Below are 15,688 nucleotides of genomic sequence, written 5' to 3'. Positions count from 1 at the left end.
CTAGTTAGGAAGACAGACATGCATAAGGATGATTTTTAAATTATTCACATTTTCTATTATTAATAAATAGCAAGAGAACATAACACAGATCCAATTATTAAGGTTACCTTTCTCCTTAGCATCAGGAAATGTTGTGTTATCCCTAGTATCATAGGAAAATGATATGCTTTCAATCGAATAAGTAGACATCGCCTTTGTAAAATTCACAGTCCAGGAAAAACCAGATCCAAATTGCACCTCAATTTTGGGACCATCCTGGTCATCCCCACAGATGCTTCCATTGTATGTTGCATTGGCAAGGTCTGAAATGGTTATAGTTTTCTAGAAAAAAAGAAGTTTGATTTGTGGATGATTAGATAAAGAAGATGTGGTATATACATGCAATGGAATAATACTCAGCCATAAAGACAACACATTGCCATGTGTGACAATGTGGATTGATCTTGACAGTATTACGCTAAGTGAAATAAGTCAGATGGAAAAGGACAAAACCCATCAGATTTCACTCATATACAGCATATAAAATGAAAAGTAACAAACTAATAAAACAAAGAGAAACAAGGTCACAGGTACAGACAACAGACTGGTGGTCACCAGAGGAGAAATAGAATGAGGGAGAGTGAAGCAGGTAAAGGGGTCAAATGCATGGTAATGAACAAAACTAGACCCTGGGTGCTGAGCAGGCAATAGAGTATACAGATGCCATATTATAATCTTGTACAGCGAGAAGGCAATAATGTTATTAACCAATGTTACCTCAATAAATTTAATAGTAATATAAGTAAATAAATGAGATGAGGTTGGGGGAAAAGAAGTTTGGGAGTCAGGAACAATCAGGCAGTAATGAGCACCAAGCGTTTTAGCAGGATGTGCCGCTCCAGTCTGCGTCACACATGTCCCAAGGCTAGACTGCCCTTTGCCTGATGTGTTGTGTAAACCAGTCTCAGCTACATACCAGTCCTCTTGACAAATACATGTAGATATTATGTCTAAAAGGAAAAGGAAAACTGGTCTGAACTTCTGTTCTTAATTAAAAAAAAAATCAGGTTGTAAGCAGGCAGGAGCTCAACTAAAAGAAAACAAAAAGGCAAAGGGATTGAGAAATACTGCCAAAACTGAAGATTTTTAATAGCACACTCTTAAAAAGGGACAGGCTTTGATGTTAGGCCATGTTAAAGCATTAGAGAAGTAGTTAGAATACCACGGCACCTTCAGATCACTCGCCTTTAAGCAACTCCAAAACAACAACAAAACTTCAGACACCCAATGAATTCTAATACTCTTTCCAACACCAGTCAGAATAAGTATACATTTTTTAAAAATACAGAATTTAAGTGTTAAGTCAGTTAATGTATGAAATCTTACCTATGTTAATGTATGTAAAGGATAAAAAGTGTAAAATTAAATTTCTGCCATAAAACTCAAAGGAAAACTAAAATACTTACATAATTTTTGCTTGTAGTCTCATAGCGTATTGTGAAATTCATCTGCCATTTTGCATAAAGGCAAGTGGCTTTTTCTGAATCTGTCAAATTGAGTTCTAATGCATAAGATGAGACAGCTCCTATATTAAAAAAATAAGATTTTTAAAATTGTACTATTATATGTATATAATATGTATACACAGAGAGAGAGAGAGAGAGAGAGAGAGAGAGAGCTATCCACCACTGAAATTCAACTATCTCCAAAATGAAACAAAGAATTTTTAATAGATATATCTTCGTGATTGTTTTTCTTTGTAATTTTTGCGGAACACTATTGACAAATTAGCATTATCTCTTCCCAGAAGAATGGTTACTCGACCTAGGATGCTTAAGTAATGGCACAGACTGGTGACATTTCCCTTTTGTCTCCTAATCATCTGTTCATCTGTGCCTCGCTAGCTTTGTTTTAGGCAATTATAGTTTCCTTGTTTAGATTTTTGTCTGTTAAGGTAAATGAGGTAAGGGATAGCTTGGAAGGGGTGTTAAGCTCCTGCTTCTCTCAAACCATCTCATGGAACTTTCTCTACAAAATGGACAATTGATATTTGACAAAGGAGGTAAGAGCATGCAATGGAGTAAAGACAGCCTCTTTAATAAATGGTGTTGGGAAAATTGGACAGCTACCTGCGAAAAAATGAAACTAGACCACCAACTTAAACCATTCATAAAAATCAACTCAAAATGGATAAAAGACTTAAATGTAAGTTGTGAAACCATAAGCATCTTAGAAGAAAACATAGGCAGTAAGCTCTTCGACATCTCTCGCAGCAATATATTTGCTGATTTATCTCCACGAGCAAGTGAAATAAAAGACAGGATAAACAAATGGGACTATATCAAACTAAAAAGCTTTTGCACAGCTAAAGACAATATGAACAGAATAAAAAGACAAACCACACAATGGGAGAACATATTCAACAATACGTCTGATAAGGAGTTAATAACCAAAATTTATAAAGAACTTGTAAAACTCAACATCAGGAAGATAAACAATCCAATCAAAAAATGGGCAAAAGAAATGAATAGACAATTCTCCAAAGAGGACATACAGATGGCCAATAGGCATATGAAAAAATGTTCAACATCACTAATCATTAGAGAAATGCAAATTAAAAGCACAATGATATATCATCTCACACCAGTCAGAATGGCGCTCATCAACAAAACAACACAGAGTAAGTGCTGGCGAGGATGTGGAGAAAAGGGAACCCTCCTGCACTGCTGGTAGGAATGCAGACTGGTGCAGCCACTGTGGAAAACAGTATGGGAATTCCTCAAAAAATTAAAAATGGATCTGCCTTTTGACCCAGCTATCCCACTTTTAGGAGTATATCCTAATAATCCCAAAATACTGATTCAAAAGAAGATATACACCCCCATGTTTATGGCAGCATTGTTCACAATAGTGAAGATCTGGAAACAGCCCAAGTGTCCGTCAGTAGACAAGTAAATTAAAAAGCAGTGCTACATATATACAATGGAATACTATGGGGCCATGAGAAAGAAGGAAATCTTACCTTTTGTGACAACATGGATGGATCTGGAAACTATTATATTAAGTGAAATGAGCCAGACAGAGAAAGAAAAAATATCATATGACCTCATTCATTTGAGGAATCCAATGAACAATGAGAACTGAGGAACAGAATGGAGACAGAGGAGGGATCAAAGGGACCAGAGGAAAAGAGGACAGAGGGAAAGGGGATGATAGGACGGGATAAACCTGAAGGGAAGGGGGGAGGGTCTTGTCAGGAGGGGGGCAAAGGAGATGTTGAGGGGAACATGGGGGAAGGGAGGATGCATTCTGGGCAACACTAGAATCTATGTAAACACAATAAATTAAAATCAATTTAAAAATTAACAATAGATCTGATGTTCTATGGGCTTGTTTCCTTAAAGCCTGTGACCAACTATATGAACTACAACACACAAGTGTCTGATGTGAAGAGGTGGGATAACTCTTTTGAAGCATGTGTACCATGTGAGCAAAGGAACAGGGTTGCAAAGTCTGTTTGACCCAAAAGCAAAAGGTTAATTTTTATAAATGCAGTATTTGTTCATCATCTTGTTTCGCTTTAAAATCCAATTGATTAGAAAGGCTGGTGGATCCTTTGACATGGACTCAAAATCATTTTCTTCATTGTCAACCTGCTACTTCTTTAGGCAGAGAAACCATCCAGAGACAGAAAAGCCTTGAGACTTCTCCACTAACCTGAATCAATCTTCTACACTAGGTTAAACACAGAGATGACACTACCTGTTACTCTGGAGAGCCCGAGGACTCAAGGTACTATATGTTGGAAAACACGCTAGCAGCATAAATGATGGTCAGCCATCTAAGAATTTTCTTCACTGTCTCACACATTACCCAAAGGTTGAACTGTTTCCTGTTAAGATAGCTGCAGATCCTTTCATGATATCTGAGCAATCTAGCATCATCTACAAGTAAGAACATGCTCCAGACTATAAAGTCCTAAGAGGGATACCAAGAAGGCATGCCTTCAAGCTCTTCACAAAAGCCTGTCATCAGGCTCCAGAGTCCAGGCTGCCTTGCCAAGCCTGAATATTATGCTAAAGCTTCTGGTTACTGGCAGTGCCTCAAAATGTTGGCTAAGGCTTGAAAAGACCTGGTGAGGCCTAAGTGAGTTTTACAGCCATTCTTTTGTAAATACAATATGGAATGGAGCTGTCATCACTGACACACGTGTATCCTGGTAGCAGTGCTGAGAACCCCAGCTCATAATTCTTCCCATCAGCTGGAGGACTGCTTTTTATATGCTGTGTCTCCCAGCCTTGTTTAAAGTTCCCAGCTTTAGCATATTTTCCTTGTAGTCAAAGCATTCAAAACTATTAGAAATAACCCAGAGAAGCCTTGCATAGATGAATCATTTACTTTTCAAAGATATTAGAGGCCCTGGCCGATTGGCTCAGTGGTAGAGCGTCGGCCTGGCGTGCTGGGGACCTGGGTTCGATTCCCGGCCAGGGCACATAGGAGAAGCGCCCATTTGCTTCTCCACCCCACCCCCTCCTTCCTCTCTGTCTCTCTCTTCCCCTCCCTCAGCCAAGGCTCCATTGGAGCAAAGATGGCCCAGGCGCTGGGGATGGCTCCTTGGCCTCTGCCTCAGGCGCTAGAGTGGCTCTGGTTGTGGCAGAGCGACGCCCCAGAGCATCGCCCCCTGGTGGGCAGAGCGTCACCCCTGGTGGGCGTGCTGGGTGGATCCCAGTCGGGCGCATGCGGGAGTCTGTCTGACTATCTCTCCCCATTTCCAGCTTCAGAAAAATACAAAAAAACAAACAAACAAACAAAGATATTAGAGCAGGGGTCCCCAAACTGCAGCCCCCTGAGGCCATTTATCCGGCCCCCGCCACATTTCTGGAAGGGGCACCTCTTTCATTGGTGGTCAGTGAGAGGAGCACATTGGCCATTTCATTAGCCAAAAGCAGGCCCATAGTTTCCATTGAAATACTGGTCAGTTTGTTGATTTAAATTTATTTGTTCTTTATTTTAAATATTGTATTTGTTCCCGTTTTATTTTTTTACTTTAAAATATGTGCAGTGTGCATAGGGATTTGTTCATAGTTTTTTTATAGTCTGGCCCTCCAACGGTCTGAGGGACAGTGAACTGGCCCCCTGTTTAAAAAGTTTGGGGACCCCTGTATTAGAGTAACAGAAAGGATACCACATAAAACAATAGTATCCATGTGGGCCAAGGTGAAGCTTGATGAAATAAAAGGTACAGGTCGTGGTCTAAATTTTCCACTACAGTAAATGTACCACCACATGAAATCTGGCATCTGAGAAATGCCCTGAGAGCTCTGGCACTTTTATTCCTGTCCTGTCCTAGCCTCTCTCTCTGGGAGAGTTATTCCTTCCACAGAGTTTACTTCAATGTCTGTTCGATAGCTCCAACTGCACAGGGACTGCTTTTACTCCAAGACCTATTACCTCCAACTCAACAATTCGAAAACTAAAACTCATTCTTCTACTTCCTCTAAGCCGGTCCCCTTCTCAGCCTCTCCGGCTCTGAATGAAAGGCTCAAAAGTATGAGAATTACCTCTACTTCATTTCCTTCATTAAGTTCTATTGATTTTTCCCTCCAAATTCTCTAAAATCCAATTTTTGTTTTTTATTTCTACTCCCAATCCAACACCTAACCCCTCCTAGACCCCTCCTAGCTGCTGCTCCTAGAAATGCTGACAGATTAATGGTCCCTGAATACCTCTTCCTTTGAAGACACAAGCATGTTCACAAACTTTTATTGGCTCCAAAATTCCCATGTTCAATTCAAATTCCTCTGCCTGGCTTTCAAAATAATCCTTAATATTTCCCACTCGATTCCTTCAACTTTTCTCAAACCATTTTCCCAGAACACACCCTTTGATCTGGTTAAACTTGTTCCACAGGACCCAAATGCTATGCTGCATGCAATCCCAACCCTTAGACATTGTACTTAACATTTGAAATTTAGTTTTTTCTACTGACCTAAATGTTCGCCTCAGGAAGGATTTCACTCTCAAACACGCCCCCCCCCCCACAACATACACTGCTTTAAAAAAAATTTCTGGAAGATACAGCTGCCTACTTTAAAAGCTGAAAATGTCAGATATTTGCTTCCCCAGCGTCGGTGGAAGCAAGGATGGGATCTTGTGCCAGGTCCCCCCTAACAAAGGCATCCACACCACAATCTGAATAGGAGAGCTGGGGAACAGAGCCAGGAGTGAAATGATCACTCTCAGGTGGAAGTTGCTACAGCAGGATCAAGCTCCCAGGGAACAAGGCAAGCAGACTTGGTAGTGGCAGTGGCCAGTGGTACATGATGCAGTTCAGTGAGTGGCAGTGGAAACGCCGTTCAGGACCGTGATTTGGGATGCTGAACCAGACCTTGGGATATATAGCCAGGAGCTCCAGTCATTATGCATCACCTAATATGCATATTTTAAAGGAAAATTTTAATGATGTGCAACATGCACATGAAAAAGTGTATAACATATGGAAGGGAAAACTGCATACAACATTAAGTATGTAGCCCAAAGATTTTTCACTAATGGAACCTACTTGTGTCAAGAAACAGAACGTTCCAGGTACTCCCGAAGCTCCCCTGACTCCCACTTCCAGTTACCACTTCACACCCAGGGGTAACCATTACCCATTATCTTGATTTCTAACAGGATAGATTAGTTTTGCCTGTTTTTCAGCTTTATATAAATGGAGTCACTCAGGCCCTTGGCCAGATGGCTCAGTGGACAGAGCATCAGCCTAGCGTGTAGACGTCCCAGGTTTGATCCCCAGTCAGGGCACACATGATACTTGACCATCGGCTTCTCTCTCCCTCCCTCTCCCCCTGCATTCTCTCTTCCCCTCTTGCAGCCAGTGGCTTGGTTGTTCTGACAATCAGCCTCAGGTGCTGGGGATAGCTTGCTTGATTCGAGCATCAGCCCTAGACAGGGTTGCCGGGTGGATCCTGGTCAAGGGTGCATGTGGGAGTCTGTATCTATATCTCCTCTCCTCTCACTTTTCAAACAAACAAACAAATAAATGGAACCACTCACTATGCTCTCTTTTGTGTCTGGCTTCTTTCACTCAATATTATGTTTGTGAGATTCACTCCAGTCATTATCTATAGTTTTTCCATTCTTACTCTGTATGCATAGCTTTCTATCATTGGGTGACTACTCCAATATTCATCTATGCTACCAATGATGGGCATCAGGATAGTTTCTAGTTTGGTTCTATTACAAATGGACAAATCAGTAAACCTAAGTAAGTGTATGAGCATCTTTTGAGTATATATCTAGGAAACTGTAGGGTCAAAGGGTACGCATCTATCCCAATATATTTTAATAAATTCCTTTTCTGCTTAAAATCAATCAGATTTTTATTCATATCCATGAGTCTCAATTTTGTGTCCCACCTATGTATGGAATCATACAGTTCTTAGCTTTTTCTGATTTACCTATTTCATTCAGTATAATGTTATCAAGGTCCATCCATATTGTCGTAAATGATACTATGTCATTCCTTCTTATGGCTGAGTAATATTGCTAACTTTAATTGTCTAAATAAAAAAGAATCTGGCCCTGGCCGGTTGGCTCAGCGGTAGAGCGTCGGCCTAGCGTGCGGAGGACCCGGGTTAGATTCCCGGCCAGGGCACATAGGAGAAGCGCCCATTTGCTTCTCCACCCCTCCGCCGCGCCTTCCTCTCTGTCCCTCTCTTCCCCTCCCGCAGCCAAGGCTCCATTGGAGCAAAAGATGGCCCGGGCGCTGGGGATGGCTCTATGGCCTCTGCCCCAGGCGCTAGAGTGGCTCTGGTCGCAACATGGCGATGCCCAGGATGGGCAGAGCATCGCCCCCTGGTGGGCAGAGCGTCGCCCCTAGTGGGCGTGCCGGGTGGATCCCGGTCGGGCGCATGCGGGAGTCTGTCTGACTGTCTCTCCCTGTTTCCAGCTTCAGAAAAATGCAAAAAAAAAAAACAAAAAAAAAACAAAACTAAGCTTTAAAAAAAAAAAAAAAAAAGAATCTGAAAACAATCAATCATATTTCTGTTGTTTACAATTAATAACCTGAACTGATATGCTATCCATTTTTCAACAGCCATTTTCTCCATAAAGATTTCCTTGACTAAAACACCCTGGAGGAAGAGAATGCATATCCTCACATTTCAATATATCTCACACTATCCTGAGATTATCCACTTATTTGATGCCTGCAAACTCTGTCTTCCCTATTGTCATAAGTTCCAAAACAGTTTTCAACTGTCACTTCTCAAAAAACTGATTGCCATGGTAAATTACAGCATACAGCAAGTAATGTGTTAACTAATAAAAAAAAGTACCAAAGTCTGTGAATGCATGATACATATGGATTCATGATTCCCTTTTGCTAATGTCTCTGAAACTCATTTGAATTCCAACATGCTACCTTAAACAGATTATTTTACCTATGCCACAGCCCCTAGGAGTATAACTTTTATATGAATGTCATCCATCACGGGTGTCATGATGGGGGAGACTGTCTATTACATTTACACTATCTCTTATCATTCCTAGTACTGCTGAATACATATTAGATTTGCAATAAATACTTATTGATTACATCAAGGTAAAAATACCCTGCAATAAGGACCTGAAATATATATAGCTTAATTTAATTACAAGAAGGCCAATCTTTTAGCTCTGCCAAATCATGAACTTAACCTATCAGTCTTTTGGGTACTCCTTCAACCCGCATGTCAGTTTTCTTAACAAATTTTGACATGGACTCCAAGCTAGAAATAAAGCTTTACTCATAAGGTAAGTTTGTATTTGAAACATTATACATTGGTAAAAAAAATTGCCAACACAAGCCATTTCCATCCTTATTTCTGTGTTTGATTTTAGAACAACCAAATCATTTTTGTTTAAAGGCTTTATGTCATTAAAAAACCACAGGCGAATATATCCTAGAGTGTGTAATTATAGGACTAAGTTTATTCTCCAAAGAAAAAAAAAAGGCAATCCTCAAAACAACTTTGTCAAATTCAAATACCTTCTCAATCTTTTTCCAAAGAGATCATTTATAGGTTCTTTTAGAACTCAGAACTTATTTCTTAAAACATAAAATACTGCAAAACAAACAAAAAGGCTAGGTTTTACAAGTCTGTTTGACCCAATATAGCTAAAAAATATCTATTTGTAAACAAAATGGGGTAGTTGGGAACATAATACTGGTGATAAAACAAAACTAATAAAAATAACCTAAACAGCCTGACCAGGCGGTGGCACAGTGGATAGAGTGTTGGACTGGGATGTGGAGGACCCAGGTTCGAGATCCCGAGGTCACCAACTTGAGCAAGGGCTCATCTGGTTTGAGCAAGGCTCACCAGTTTGAACCCAAGGTCGCTGGCTCGAGCAAGGGGTTACTCAGTCTGCTGAAGGCCCATAGTCAAGGCACATATGAGAAAGAAATCAACAAACAACTAAGGTGTCGCCACGAAAAACTGATGATTGATGTTTCTCATCTCTGTTCCTGCCAGTCTGTCCCTCTCTCTGACTCTGTCTCTGTAAAAAAAAAACACACAAAAAAAAAAACACAAAAAAAAACCCCCGAAACAATGAGCTAAGAGGCAATATTATGAGGTGATTAAGAGCCCCATTCCTGGAGCTGAGCTGGAATTCAAATCAGGCCATCCAATTTACTAGCTGTGAGACTCTGGGCAAGTTAACCATGTGAAGAATTGTACTGTACATATTTCTCCAATAGGTTCTTCAAAAGCATGTAAAACTTTCAGCACTAAGAAACCTTTGCCAGCAAGTTAGAGATTCCAGCTTACAAGCTGGAAGGTTACCTACAGGGAACCTTCCCAACTTTGAGGCATATGTTTACTTTCATTGTATTAAGTTATGGATTCTTGTCCTCAAACTCATCTATTCAGAATGATGTTGAGCAAAGGGTCTTAAAAAAGAACAGGCCATAGGCATATACTACCTAAAAAAGAACAGGACATAGACATATACTACCTTATCTACTCTTTCTTTTTTTATTCATAGGTTAAGTCAGATTAACTGTTCCTCATATACAATTTCTCACTTACATTCCTAATATAGGTACAATCATCACATTCAGTTGCTGACACTTTTGATTTCTGGTAAATCTCTTTAAAAAGAAAAGTAACAATAGCTTGCAAGCTATAAAATAATTTAATTTTTCCCTTTATTGAATTTATTGGGGTGACACTGGTTAACAAAATTATACAGGTTTCAGATGCACAGTTCTACAACACATCCTCTGTATATTGTATTGTGTGTTCACCAGCCCAAGCCAATAATTTAATTTTCTAAGGTCAGACAGTGGATAAGGAAAGAAGATGCAATGCTATTCAACTAATGGAAAGTGCTTACTGCTGAGTCACGTTTGGTAGGCCTCCAGAACTACCTTGCACCACATAGTAGGATATGAAAAGTACTTATCTACTTTTGGATCAGAGATCTCTGATCACTATAATATGAAATTATGATCAAAATGCTTTTGTCACTATATGAGGAAAAGCAGCCTTCCTGCACCAATGGATCACTTAAGTCATGCAAACTACTGTGAAAAACAAAAATTGATCACAATTCCATCCAAGGATATAGAAGAAGAAAGCTGCACTCACAGGAAATGTCTGAATATCTGTAATCTGTTAGATGTGATCATCAATGACTGATGGATGAATAATAAGACTGTCCTTTCAGGTAGCTCTATTAAAGCTAGAACAATTTTAGCAGAACCTTGAAATCAAAGTTATCAGTTTAACCAAATGTGGTAAGACCACAGAAAAATTTCAATGCTTACGTTCTCTTTCAGACCACCCTCAAAAGGAGAGAGGCTGTTTCTTTGTGAAAACCATATTCTCCTCACCAAAGACTTCCTTGTTTTTCATGTTAACCTTCACTACTATGTAGGTATCTCTGAAGGGGTACAGGTAAGATACTAGCATTATTATAGGGGATTATACTTTAGTACATCAATTTATAATTATCTGTGCTGTTTAGCACTGACCTTGAAGTTCTTAACCCAAAGACACACAAAAAATCTTCTTGTAAAACATAATTAAAGATTCAAGAAGAATAAGGAGACCAGATTGGTCGAGTTCACCATCACACCCCCAGTGCCCAAAAATGAATACCCTCAACAAAAATTTTCGGAGGCTTAAATATGCACCAAGCCCTATACTAGGTAGGTACAGGGAAATAACAGTATATAAGATAGACTCCGCTCTCAGGAAAAAAATACCATAGAGGAGACTGAACTGGTACTGTTAGGGGGGAAGAAAGTGTAAAATAGGCTAGTGTAATAGCCTAAGAGTTAAGAGTTGGGAAAATCAAGATTTACTTCTGTTCCTTCAGATGCTCACCTCGATGGCCTCTTTCCAATGCTCAGGTCTCTGCTCAAACGTCACACAACAGTGGAAAGCGTTCTGACCCCATAACCCACTCCTGTCATCTGCTTATTCCTATTACACAAGATCTGCTGCACTTTCTTCATAGTGCCTGTCACTATCTGAAATTCTATTATTTACCTGTTGGGTTGTCTTCTGCTGCCAAAATGTAAGCTCTCTGAGAGCAGGGACCTCATCTGTCATTTGCATTGCTCCACCTATCCCTTTCATCTAATATAGCAGCTGGTGCACAGTAAGCATTAGACAAACATTCGTGGAGCCCTGGCGGGATAGATAAGTTGGTTGAAGCATCCTCTCGATGATGCAGAGGTTGCCGGTTTGATCCCCGGTCAGGGCACATACAGAAACAGATTAGTATTTCTGTCTGTCTCTCCCTTCCTCTCTAAAATCAATAATTTAAAAAAAAGTTTTTTAAAAGATAAATATTCATGAGAAGAAGGGATTCCAACCAGTGAAACACATATTCAGGGTATTTCTATGAGGTTTTTCCCTCCCAAAAAAGCATCAAACCTATAAAACCCAGAAGTCACTAGTTATAAAAGTCGATAACCACAGAATTCTGAAATCTCTGATGTCACACAAAAGGAACACAGTTAGGCAATGATTCTAGGAAAGGATTTTCATTTAATGCTCTTTACAGTGCTTCTATATAGCTCTTTTCCAGAAACTTCTCTAGTCAATTACAAATGAAATAAATATCAGCATAATTTAATCTCTGTGGAAAAGACCAATATGTAGACTCAGTTAGTTTCTATACTTATTTTAAAGAAGCTATTTTTAAAAAGTAAAGTCACTGGTGAAGCTTGGATAGAGTTATAAAGTCACAAAGTGGCACAGCTAGAACACTAAGGCTAAGGAGACTGTAAATTCAGAACAGATCATCTTTTACGGGTACCCTCTGTAGTACGCAGGAATAGCATGAGATTCGTAACAAGGACCTCAGAAATATTTATTGTTTTCAAAACCTTATCATCTGTAGCCATTTTTATATGTAAAGCCAACATACAAAATGCACCAAGCAACTGAAGATCTGCTACATTTTCAAGAGACAAAACCACACAGAAGGAGTTAGCGCCACACTGAACCAACAGCTGTTAGAAAAAAAGCAGCTGTACAGAAGAAATGGTTTCTATTTTACCCGGGTACATTTTAAAAATCTGATCTGGGTACATTATTAACTTTTATATCTCCAAATCTTGTTCTGAACTTAGAAGTGAAAGGAATCAATCTTGGAAATCTTCAAAGAGGATGAATCTAGTTAGTCCCAATCACTAAATGGCAAACTAACAGATGAGCTGATAGATTGTTTTATGTGTTTCTTTTTGCCTGTTTATTTTTTGCAGTGAGCAAGCACTGCTTTTATAAAAACAAAACAAAAAGCAAAAAAACCTTTCACTAAAAAACAAACAAACAAAAAATGTAATGACATGAAAACCAAGAAGTAGGACAACTATTATTTTTTTTCACTTTCCCTAAACAGTAACAGTGTTGTGTGTGTGCAGATTCAACTGGCACTGAATTCCTGGTTAACAGATGCCTTGGTCAGATGTGTTCTAATCACTGATAAGGTGCTTTTCTTGTAAACAATCTTCTCTTAGGGTTGCTCGGCCCTCAGTAGCCTAAAAGCTTCGAATTGTGCTTGAGCAAAGCTTCCACGGTCCCCTTTCAGAATGGGACAGAAGAGTTTCCTGAACTGTGTGGACAGCTGGACTAGATCAAGGATTCATAAATGTTTCAATGTCAAGATCCCCTTTACTCTCTTATCCACTGAGGACCTCAAACAGCTTTGGTTTACACGAGCTATATCCATTGGTATTTGTAGAAGTTAAAACTGAGAAGTGAGTAAAACACATCAGAGCCATCAGGGTGATGTTGTCACTCATGTGGTTTCTGGAAAACTCCACTGTACACTGGTGAGAGGATGAGAGTATAAAAAGACAAATAACTTCTTGGTATTTTTCTGGAAATAGTTTTGATCTGACAGACTCTCAGCAAAGATCCTTGAGAACCACTAGTTCAGATTATCAATAATCCTTCCAGTGCTATGTATGGCTCTGGAGCAAGATTTCTCAACTTTGGCACTATTGACACTTTGAGGTAGATACTCCTTTGTTTGGGGGGGGGAGGGCTGTCCTGTGCATTGTAGAATATTTAGAAGCATCCATAGCTTCTACCCACTAGATGCTAAAAGCAATTCCCAGTTGTGACGAGCAACAATGTCTCCAGATATTGTCAAATATCCCCTGATTGAGAATCCACTGTTCTAGGGGGCTGATTTTATTCTGATGAAATGTGAATTATAAAATGTGCACCTCTCACTGTCTTCTCAGACCCTTAAAATATCTATTTCCTCTCCACTCCCATCTGGTGTGTTCCTTCTGTTTTTTGTTTTGTTTTGTTTTAATTAGGTCACAAACAGTAAGAATCAATGTGTAGCAACAAACAGGATGATTCAGGTCAGAAAGAGATATTCTGGTCAAAGCTCACTTCTAAGGCATTAAACTGGCTGCTTATGGGGTGGGGGGGGAGTGTCACAGCATAATCAGCCAACATTCACCCAGCTATTCCAAGGACATAGTAACAACCCAATCCTTAGTAAGTTCTCTACCCTCCTCCTACTTCTCTGAAAACCAGGTAAATACACCAGTCAATTGCACGATAGGGAAGAAGAAAACGAGCTTATGAAGTTTTCAAAGAGGCATACAAGACTCAGATACACCTCAAAGTCTCACATCTGGGAGGCCCTGCCAACTGAAACACTTGGGGATTTGGGGCTGGGAAAAGTGGCAAAACTGGTAGAAAACTGACATTTCCAACACTTCTAAGTCAGATATTCACTCCCTACGGAAGTCCCCACTCACCCCTTTACTCTCCATTGGTTGGCCCTGAGTTTTCTTACCAGCCACCTTCGGTCCCTTCCGCCTCAAAACTCCAACGGCCGAACTCAAATCCAGCATCACTCCTCACCACTTTAACGACCCTCCCTCCACAGTCTCCAATTCCTACCCACAGAAGCCCCCAACTCACTGCCCCTCAGACTCCCCTGTCATATCTGGCCCGCTTCCCCCAAGTTCCTTACGCAGGCACAATGTTCTTCCTCCCCAATTTTCTCTCTCGCCCCGTACATTTCCACCATCTTCAAAACTCTTCTCTGATCCTCGGAAACCCGGACTTTCGTAATTGTCTCTGCCGCTCCAAAATCTGCACGTATCGCCCCCCTAAGCTCACTCCTTAGTGTCTTCCCCAAGTGACTCTCCCTAAACCGATCCGCTCCACTCTTCGCTCTTCCCTGCCTACTCCCTTGGCGTCCAGCCCACCGCCCCCCCTTATTGACCCTTCTTACTCTCACTTGCCCTTTCCCCCGCAATCCCTCGGTCAGGTCTTCTCTAGGTCAATGCTTTGCCACCTGGGGTAAGCGCCACCGCCCCGTGTCAGCTGTCCAGGCTCTCGACCTGTTCCCCCTGGGACCAGTCGGGCAGGTTGTGGCCTTTGAACTGGGCGCCCCTGGCCCAGGCGGAGGGACTGAGCAGGAGGGCCCGACAGCTCACCCAGGACGAGGCAGAGCAGAACGAACCCCAAGCCTGGCATCGGGCATTGGCGGAAGCACACCATGATCCCGCGGAGCAGTCAGCGACGACGAGAACAGCAACACAGAAAAGCTCAGAGGAAGCGGAGGGAGACCGTCGCTGACCACCGACCACAGCGCCGCAAAAGCCGGGACTGGGAGCTTCAGTGCGGGTCATAAGACTAGGGGCAGGGCTCTTTCTTGTCTTCAGCCAATCTCTGCGCTTGAAAGCAGCAAGAGGGGTAGTGATGTAGGAGTGGGTAGGCGGGGCGACCACGCCCTGACTCTTTGGTTCACGATCATTCTAACGCTCTTAAGAGAGATGCGCGGACGGCTTTATCTGAGGAGAAAAGAGGACGAACTCGGGAGGTGTAGATGGGAGAAATTATTTCAGTTCACACTCCTTGAGGGAGAAGAGGATAATTTTGCTGGGGTAAAAATGCTTGTAGGCCTGGCCTGTGGTGGCGCAGTGATAAAGCATTGACCTGGAATGCTGATATCGCTGGTTCAAAACCCTGGGCTTGCCGGGTCAAGGCACACATGGGAGTTGATGCTTTCTGCTCCTCCCCCCCTTTCCTTCTCTCTCTTCTTTCTCTCTCCTCTCTAAAAATGAATAAATTAAAAAAAATAAAATCTAAAAAAAAAAAAAATGCTTGCTAAGCATTACCACGAAATACATACCGAAATCATACAAGATGATTTTCCAAGCACTGCTGTTACC

The 15,688-nt window shown here is 41.0% G+C and overlaps 1 protein-coding gene across 4 annotated transcripts in view; it reads right to left on the bottom strand.

Annotated features, from left to right (window-relative positions):
* The window catches only part of LAMP2 (lysosomal associated membrane protein 2), a 122,628-nt gene extending 107,484 nt beyond the window's left edge, over positions 1 to 15,144 (bottom strand). For 2 of the 4 annotated variants that reach the window (XM_066248740.1, XM_066248741.1), the window contains exons 1-3: positions 14,951 to 15,144; positions 1,446 to 1,564; positions 108 to 321 (exon numbers count right to left, since the gene is read on the bottom strand). In XM_066248740.1, the coding sequence (XP_066104837.1) occupies positions 108 to 321; positions 1,446 to 1,564; positions 14,951 to 15,014 (397 nt within the window). In that variant the 5' untranslated portion in view covers positions 15,015 to 15,144. The remainder of the gene's footprint in view (positions 1 to 107; positions 322 to 1,445; positions 1,565 to 14,950) is intronic. The other 2 variants (XM_066248743.1, XM_066248742.1) reach the window with 2 other exon arrangements.
* Between the last annotated feature and the right edge of the window lie 544 nt (positions 15,145 to 15,688).

This window comes from Saccopteryx bilineata, chromosome X (genome assembly GCF_036850765.1).
Source record: "Saccopteryx bilineata isolate mSacBil1 chromosome X, mSacBil1_pri_phased_curated, whole genome shotgun sequence".
NCBI lineage: Eukaryota > Metazoa > Chordata > Mammalia > Chiroptera > Emballonuridae > Saccopteryx > Saccopteryx bilineata.
The sequence above is the reverse complement of the archived record's forward strand: the minus strand, read 5'-3'. Positions and strand labels throughout refer to the sequence as shown.